The sequence below is a fragment of the Lucilia sericata genome, unplaced genomic scaffold (genome assembly GCF_015586225.1).
Source record: "Lucilia sericata isolate MDLA Ls3-8-SP2 unplaced genomic scaffold, ASM1558622v1 Contig002586F_arrow, whole genome shotgun sequence".
In the NCBI taxonomy this organism is placed as follows: Eukaryota; Metazoa; Arthropoda; class Insecta; order Diptera; family Calliphoridae; genus Lucilia; species Lucilia sericata.
The window spans coordinates 24,292-33,466 of record NW_023996346.1 but is presented as its reverse complement, the minus strand read 5'-3'; the positions used below and the strand labels follow the sequence as shown (position 1 = coordinate 33,466).

Here is a 9,175-nt window from a genome sequence, read left to right as displayed (position 1 = left end):
CTAGATCATATGTATACTAGATTATAAACTAGACTAGACTACAGATTATACTGAAGACTACTACATTATAGACTAGACTATAGACTACGACTATGCTATAGACTAGATTATAGACTTGACTATAGACTACACTATAGACGAGACGATAGACTCGACTATACTATAGACTAGACTGTAGACTTGACTATAGACTAGACTATAGACTAGACTATATACTAGACTATAGACTAGACTATAGACTAGACTATAAACTTGACTATAGACTAGACTATAGACTAGACTATAGACTAGACATAGACTAGAATATAGACTAGACTATATACTAGACTATAGACTAGATTATATACTGGACTATATACTAGACTATAGACTAGACTATATACTAGACTATAGACTAGACTATAGACTATACTATGGACTATAGACTTGACTATAGACTAGACTAGACTACACTATAGACTAGACTATAGACTTGACTATAGACTAGACTATAGACTAGAATATAGACTAGACTATAGACTAGACTATAGACTAGACTATAGACTAGACTATAGACTAGACTATAGACTAGACTATATACTAGACTATAGACTATACTATAGACTATAGACTAGACTACACTATAGACTAGACTATAGACTAGACTATAGACTTGACTATAGACTTGACTATAGACTAGAATATAGACTAGACTATAGACTAGACTATAGACTAGACTATATACTAGACTATATACTAGACTATAGACTAGACAATATACTAGACTATAGACTAGACCATAGACTAGACTATAGACTAGACTACAGACTAGACTATAGACTAGACTATAGACTAGACTAAAGACTAGATTATAGACTAGACTATATACTAGACTATAGACTAGACTATAGACTAGACTATATACTAGACTATAGACTTGACTATAGACTAGACTACACTATAGACTAGACTATAGACTAGACTATAGACTTGACTATAGACTTGACTATAGACTAGAATATAGACTAGACTATAGACTAGACTATATACTAGACTATATACTAGACTATAGACTAGACAATATACTAGACTATAGACTAGACCATAGACTGGACTATAGACTAGACCATAGACTAGACTATAGACTAGACCATAGACTAGACTATAGACTAGATCATAGACTAGACTATAGACTAGACTATAGACTAGACTATAGACTAGATCATAGACTAGACTATAGACTAGACTATAGACTAGACTATAGACTAGACTATAGACTAGACTATAGACTAGACTATAGACTAGACTATAGACTAGACTATAGACTAGACTATAGACTAGACTATAGACTGGACTATAGACTAGACCATAGACTAGACTATAGACTAGACCATAGACTAGACTATATACTAGACTATAGACTAGACAATATACTAGACTATAGACTAGACCATTGACTAGACACTATAGACTAGCCTATAGACTAGACTATAGACTAGACTATAGACTAGACTAGACTACAGACTAGACTATAGACTAGACTATAGACTAGACTATAGACTAGACTATATACTAGACTATATACTAGACTATAGACTAGACAATATACTAGACTATAGACTAGACCATAGACTGGACTATAGACTAGACCATAGACTAGACTATAGACTAGACCATAGACTAGACTATAGACTAGATCATAGACTAGACTATAGACTAGACTATAGACTAGACTATAGACTAGACTATAGACTAGACTATAGACTAGACTAGACTATAGACTAGACTATAGACTAGACTATAGACTAGACTATAGACTAGACTATAGACTAGACTATAGACTAGACTATAGACTAGACTATAGACTAGACTATAGACTAGACTATAGACTAGACTATAGACTAGACTATATACTAGACTATAGACTAGACTATAGACTAGACTATATACTAGACTATAGACTAGACAATATACTAGACTATAGACTAGACCATTGACTAGACACTATAGACTAGCCTATAGACTAGACTATAGACTAGACTATAGACTAGACTAGACTATAGACTAGACTATAGACTATAGACTAGACTATAGACTAGACTATAGACTAGACTATAGACTAGACTATAGACTAGACTATAGACTAGACTATAGACTAGACTATAGACTAGACTATAGACTAGACTATAGACTAGACTATAAACTAGACTATAGACTAGACTATAGACTAGACTATAGACTAGACTATAGACTAGACTATAGACTAGACTATAGACTAGACTATAGACTAGACTATAGACTAGACTATAGACTAGACTATAGACTAGACTATAGACTAGACTATAGACTAGACTATAGACTATAGAGTAGACTATAGACTAGACAATAGACTATAGAGTAGACTATAGATTAGACTATAGACTAGACTATAGACTAGACTATAGACTATAGACTAGACTATAGACTAGACTATAGACTATAGACTAGACTATAGACTAGACTATAGACTAGACTATAGACTAGACTATAAACTAGACTATAGGTTGAATTACAGACTAGGCTATAGGCTGAATTACAGACTAGACTAGACTATTTACAATTAAAGCCTTAAAAAATGGATAATTTCCTACCAATTATTACGAATACCCAGCCAATGGTCACCATGCCAAATTCTCCCTCCACTTCATTTCAGCAAAAGACATTATACCTATATAAATTCTTCTCAAGGACTATGTAACATATTCTTGCTTACCTTAGGGACAATGGAAAATCATTTCTTCTCGTTTTTTTATATCCTTTTGGAAAATATAAATTTGCGAAAGTGATGGTATATATTAATTTTGTAGTATCTTTATTTGTACATAAACTTCACATTTCTATTCTATCCACTTGACTTGTTGACATATCTTGTTTTCTTGACCATCTTTGCAATGTTCTCACCGAGGGAAGAGGAAAATGTCTTTTTATTAACAAATTGTAAGCCCTAGCACTGGTAGAATATAAAATCATTGACTGAGCAATATCTTCTTCGGTAAAGTTTTGCCTTTTATCGTTGTTTTTAAGTTTTTTTATTTGATCTTCTGTAAACATACGTTTCAGTGAATTTTCTAGATTAACGTTGGCATAACTTAAGCTCTGAACTTGACGAGTCAAATTTTTTATTGTGTTTGCTGATTGCTGTTGTAGAAATTTCAGTTCATCATTTTCCTTGCATAAAACATCTCTAGAAATGAGTTTAAATAAATATTTGTAAGTTTTAATTTCAAATTTACTTACATGTTCATTTCCAAAGTTTTTATGTACTGTTGCAGACTTTCTACTTTAATATCGGTTGTCATTGGAGTGATTTCCACTTCGCCTATTTCAATTTCGTCGCATGTTTCAGTTTTTATTGAAATGTCGTTGCAAGTTTCAGTTTTAATTGCAATTTGGTTAACATTTTCATTTGGTATATCGTTAACACTTTTATTTGGAATTTTAATTGTCATATTGCAAGCCTCTATTGTGGGAACAGCACCCGGTTTCAGTTTTGGTGTACGTCGCTGGCTATATCCTATTCATAGTCATGAAATAATGTGCTTGAGAAATTAAATTTCCGTTAACTTACCCAATTCAAATTTTAAATTTCTTTCAAAATCTTCTTGTTTAAAATGTAAGGCACAAATTTTTTCCTTTTGGACATTTATGGGTCGCACACGATTACAAAACTTCACCCAAGAATTCCTTTGTGTCTCATCTTTTGGGAAATTGTAAAAGGATACATCTTCATATATATATACAATAACAAAATTTAAATATTTCATTAAAAACTCACATAATACATAGTAATTTTTTTTAAATTTTCTTACTTGTTTTAGTACTATTACTTTGCTTGCATTTGCCCACTGCACACTTCATGTTCTTTGATTTTTCTGCTAAACTTTTTTGTTTTTCTTTATGCTGAATTTTTTTTAAAACACTTTACTAAAGTTTTTGTCAAATTTAATTTAAAAATCTTGTTTTTTATAAAAATTAAAACATATATTTGTTTACATTTAATAAATAGCAATTACTTTTTTTGTAAAACTGTCAAACTAATTTTTGATTGCAGTGTTGCCACATAATTACATACTCGCTCATTTATGACAAGAACCGGCACAATCCAAAGTCTAAGTCTAGTCTATAGTCTAGTTTATTACTCTCGCTCATTTATACATAGACCGCAAGTCATCTTAAGTTACATAGTCTATAGTCTATAGGTCTAATCATAGTCTTCTAGTCTATTGTCTAATAGTCTAGTCTATTGTCGAGTCTATACTAAGTCTAGTTCTAGTTATGTCTAGTTTAGTCATTATTATAGGTCTATAGTCTAGTCTATAGTCTAGTCTATAGTCTAGTCTATAGTCTAGTCTATAGTCTAGTCTATAGTCTAGTCTATAGTCTAGTCTATAGTCTTGTCTATAGTCTAGTCTATAGTCTAGTCTATAGTCTAGTCTATAGTCTAGTCTATAGTCTAGTCTATAGTCTAGTCTATAGTCTAGTCTATAGTCTAGTCTATAGTCTAGTCTATAGTCTAGTATATAGTCTAGTCTATAGTCTAGTCTATAGTCTAGTCTATAGTCTAGTCTATAGTCTAGTCTATAGTCTAGTCTATTAGTCTATAGTCTAGTCTATAGTCTAGTCTATAGTCTAGTCTATAGTCTAGTCTATAGTCTAGTCTATAGTCTAGTCTATAGTCTAGTCTATAGTCTAGTCTATAGTCTAGTCTATAGTCTAGTCTATAGTCTAGTCTATAGTCTAGTCTATAGTCTAGTCTATAGTCTAGTCTATAGTCTAGTCTAGTCTAGTCTATAGTCTAGTCTATAGTCTAGTGTATAGTCTAGTCTATAGTCTAGTCTAGTCTATAGTCTAGTCTATAGTCTAGTCTATAGTCTAGTCTATAGTCTAGTCTATAGTCTAGTCTATAGTCTAGTCTATAGTCTAGTCTATAGTCTAGTCTATAGTCTAGTCTATAGTCTAGTCTATAGTCTAGTCTATAGTCTAGTCTATAGTCTAGTCTATAGTCTAGTCTATAGTCTAGTCTATAGTCTAGTCTATAGTCTAGTCTATAGTCTAGTCTATAGTCTAGTCTAGTCTATAGTCTAGTCTAGTCTATAGTCTAGTCTATAGTCTAGTCTATAGTCTAGTCTATAGTCTAGTCTATAGTCTAGTCTATAGTCTAGTCTATAGTCTAGTCTATAGTCTAGTCTATAGTCTAGTCTATAGTCTACTCTATAGTCTAGTCTATAGTCTAGTCTATAGTCTAATTTATAGTCTAGTCTATAGTCTAGTCTATAGTCTAGTCTATAGTCTAGTCTATAGTCTAGTCTATAGTCTAATCTATAGTCTAGTCTATAGTCTAGTCTATAGTCTAGTCTATAGTCTAGTCTATAGTCTAGTCTATAGTCTAGTCTATAGTCTAGTCTATAGTGTAGTCTATAGTCTAGTCTATAGTCTAGTCTATAGTCTAGTCTATAGTCTAGTCTATAGTCTAGTCTATAGTCTAGTCTATAGTCTAGTCTATAGTCTAGTCTATAGTCTAGTCTATAGTCTAGTCTATAGTCTAGTCTATAGTCTAGTCTATAGTCTAGTCTATAGTCTAGTCTATAGTCTGGTCTATAGTCTAGTCTAGAGACTAGTCTATAGTCTAGTCTATAGTCTAGTCTAATAGTCTACTCTATAGTCTAGTCTATAGTCTAGTCTATAGTCTAGTCTATAGTCTAGTCTATAGTCTAGTCTATAATCTAGTCTATAATCTAGTCTATAGTCTAGTCTATAGTCTAGTCTATAGTCTAGTCTATAGTCTAGTCTATAGTCTAGTCTATAGTCTAGTCTATAGTCTAGTCTATAGTCTAGTCTATAGTCTAGTCTATAGTCTAGTCTATAGTCTAGTCTATAGTCTAGTCTATAGTCTAGTCTATAGTCTAGTCTATAGTCTAGTCTATAGTCTAGTCTATAGTCTAGTCTATAGTCTAGTCTATAGTCTAGTCTATAGTCTAGTCTATAGTCTAGTCTATAGTCTAGTCTATAGTCTAGTCTATAGTCTAGTCTATAGTCTAGTCTATAGTCTAGTCTATAGTCTAGTCTATAGTCTAGTCTATAGTCTAGTCTATAGTCTAGTCTATAGTCTAGTCTATAGTCTAGTCTATAGTCTAGTCTATAGTCTAGTCTATAGTCTAGTCTATAGTCTAGTCTATAGTCTAGTCTATAGTCTAGTCTATAGTCTAGTCTATAGTCTAGTCTATAGTCTAGTCTATAGTCTGGTCTATAGTCTAGTCTAGAGACTAGTCTATAGTCTAGTCTATAGTCTAGTCTATATTCTAGTCTATAGGTAGTCTATAGTGTAGTCTATAGTCTAGTCTATAGTCTAGTCTATAGTCTAGTCTATAGTCTAGTCTATAGTCTAGTCTATAGTCTAGTCTATAGTCTAGTCTATAGTCTTGTCTATAGTCTAGTCTGTACTCTAGTCTACACTCTAATGTATAGTCTAGTCTAGTCTATAATCTAGTCTTCAATCTGAAAGTTTCTAGCGGTTTTTTATATGATTTGACAGGAAATAGTTTAAACAAATTGACAACACTGATGAAATCGAACAGCTGATACAGGTAAAATTTTCTCTTTGTGTTTACAATCGAAAAAAAGAGGTGGAGAAATACACAAAAAGGAAAAATCGGAAAATTTTGTATATTTTCCTATAGAATAAAATAATTTAATATGGAAAATAAGGCGACAAATGCAGGGCCTAGTTTAAGCCAATATTTTGCCAATGATCCGCCCAGTTTCTTTGATGAGCTGGCCGGGACACAAGAAAAACAAGGTAAGCAAAGGGCAAAGGCAAATTGAAACATTCAGCAGTGATAAAATTTATCATTCTCAGAAAATACTAGCAAACAACTAAACATACAAAAACCTTTAGCTGCTGTAACAAATCCCTTGCAAACTGCTATGCCAGCAGGAAATCCTTCAACTCCGGCGGCGGGTTTAAGCCAAACAAATAATTTGACATCTAATAACTTTAATGGTGGCTTTAAGCCACCCGATTATATAGAGATTTTAGCTGAAATGGAGGAGGACTCAAAGATAAGTGATGATGTTAGAAACTTTTGGGAACCGCCTCATACAGAACCCGGAGTACCTCCTCTACTAACTATGCCGGGCATACAAACAGCTAAAGATTTAGTAAGGTCTAATAATAATAATAGTTTAGAAAACATTTGATTAATTTCTTTTAAATTCCAGCCTGATTTGATAGCTATAGCTGTTTCCAAACATTTGGGTGAAGGCGAACTAGCGCAGCGTAAAATTTTGGGCGTAGACAATGTTACACAAGATGAAAGAGGCTTGCGTTCCCTTATAGTAGCTGGCTGCTATAGAGCGGCCGTTAATCTAACCGGAAGACTTTTAACCATTTATGGTCAAGGCTTTGGACGTGCTGGTCAGCCAGCCAAACATTCACCACATTCCTTACAACTATGGTTTACCCGTCTAGCTTTGCTGGCTAAACTAGGAGAATTTGAACTGCTGCAGCAGGAAGCGGAACCTTTTGAGCAGCTCAATAAACCAGATATCTACTATGAGGTTTGTTTTAATTTATCTCAAAAAAGAGATTTGTTTTAATATTATTTTTTTTTTATTCAGTTTTATCCTGAAATGTATCCTGGCAAAACCGGTTCTATAGCCTGCTTTTCATTTCGTCTCTTACTGGCTGAAATGCCCATTTATTTGGGTAATCCTCAATTGGCTTTAGATCGTCTTTCTGAGCTGTATGTGATTTGCAATGAAATAAAACAATTTTATGCCGACAAACAGCCAAAGGAAGCTTTAGAATTTTGGAAAAAGCGTGAACTAAGAGTACTGCATGCCATAGTTAACTGTGCTATTATAGTAAGTCCTCTATTCTTTAGATTTTTAATACAAATTTGACTATACTTTAAAATAATTCCCCTTTTAGCTTAAAAAGTATAATCTTATAGACGATGTTATACGCAGCATGATAGTAGAACGTTCCGATTTAGATAAAGAAGAGCGCAGAGCTTTATTTTCCGCCTGGGGTAGGATATACCTGCAAATTGGTGACATTTTTGGGGCAGAGCAAAAGTTTGCCGAAGCCCGGCGCTTAAGGAAAATGTAAGTTTACTTTTTAAATTGAATTTCTACTAACTAAACCTTTAATTACTTTCCAACAGAGGTTCCCAACCCGATATACGTGATCTAGTGGACAAGGGTCTTATAACAGTGGCTAAAAATGATTTTCCCGAGGCCTATGCCACTTTCCAGAAGGCTCTTCATCTAGAAACCGGCAACACCATGATATTAAACAATATGGGTGTTTGCCTGCTCTATGCAGGTAAACTTAAAGATGCCATTAATCTCTTCGAAAGAGCCATTAATTTAAATCCTCAAAAATCTTTAAATGAAAGTCTTTTAGTTAATCTCTCTACATTATATGAGTTGGAATCGAATAATTCTAAAAACAAAAAACTTAATTTATTGCGATTAATTAATCGTTATAAACCGGATTTGAATATAAGCTTAGAGATTTGTTTGAAATTGCAAACACCCAATTAGTTAAAAAAAAAAAAAAAATTACCTTAACATTTTATTGAAATTGGAAAAGAAGACATTTTTTAACAAGTATTTTAGTTTTGCCCTCCACTGTGTATACAATACCTTTCTAATGTATATTTTATAACACAAACAATATAAAAATAATAATATTTATGGTTTCTGTTAAAATAAATAATAATAATTTATTAAAAACAAAAAGTGATTGATGTAATAATGAGTTTTATGAGAAATAGCGGTAAGAAGACTAAAAACAGGAATGTTTTTGTATTAGAAATGGTTGGCAATGCGAGCAAATATAACTGTAAAATAAAAAGACTGTTTACAATTCATACATTTACATTCGCCCAAGGGCTGTCAACCCCAGCAACAACTACACTACACAATTCAGACTGAAAAACAGACGTTTAGCGGCTGGGCGAATTGAAGTTTATCTTATTAATTGAGTAACAAAATTAGACAAAATCTATTTTAGAACTAAAATAAAAACTTTTCAAGAGAATATTATTGGAATAAAGAAATTTAACCTGTTAAAAAACAATGCTATCCTAATGAAGACTGTTTAAAAAAAATACATTTCCTATTCAAAAATGTTTTTAAATAAGAAACAAAT

At 32.5% G+C, this 9,175-nt stretch overlaps 2 protein-coding genes across 4 annotated transcripts; one reads left to right on the top strand and one right to left on the bottom strand.

Annotated features, from left to right (window-relative positions):
* Positions 1 to 2,813: 2,813 nt before the first annotated feature.
* LOC119614111 lies at positions 2,814 to 4,006 on the bottom strand. Of its 2 annotated transcripts, none has more exons than XM_037970208.1 (4): positions 3,828 to 4,006; positions 3,587 to 3,742; positions 3,256 to 3,532; positions 2,814 to 3,202 (listed from the first exon to the last, which is right to left on the bottom strand). In XM_037970208.1, exons 1-4 carry the CDS (start codon positions 3,874 to 3,876, stop codon positions 2,848 to 2,850), a joined length of 837 nt encoding a protein of 278 aa, XP_037826136.1. In that variant the 5' UTR covers positions 3,877 to 4,006; the 3' UTR covers positions 2,814 to 2,847. The 2 variants fall into 2 exon arrangements, with proteins under 2 accessions (XP_037826136.1, XP_037826138.1); XM_037970210.1 differs by having other exon boundaries at positions 3,587 to 3,715.
* A 2,583-nt stretch (positions 4,007 to 6,589) lies between these two features.
* Positions 6,590 to 8,744, top strand: LOC119614110 (trafficking protein particle complex subunit 12). 2 transcript variants are annotated; one of them, XM_037970206.1, is made up of 6 exons: positions 6,590 to 6,814; positions 6,875 to 7,176; positions 7,237 to 7,575; positions 7,636 to 7,881; positions 7,949 to 8,124; positions 8,184 to 8,742. In XM_037970206.1, the coding sequence occupies exons 1-6, from the start codon at positions 6,712 to 6,714 to the stop codon at positions 8,563 to 8,565; spliced, it is 1,548 nt and encodes a 515-aa protein (XP_037826134.1). In that variant the 5' UTR covers positions 6,590 to 6,711; the 3' UTR covers positions 8,566 to 8,742. The 2 variants fall into 2 exon arrangements, with proteins under 2 accessions (XP_037826134.1, XP_037826135.1); XM_037970207.1 differs by having other exon boundaries at positions 6,592 to 6,814; positions 6,914 to 7,176; positions 8,184 to 8,744.
* The last annotated feature ends 431 nt before the right edge of the window (positions 8,745 to 9,175 follow it).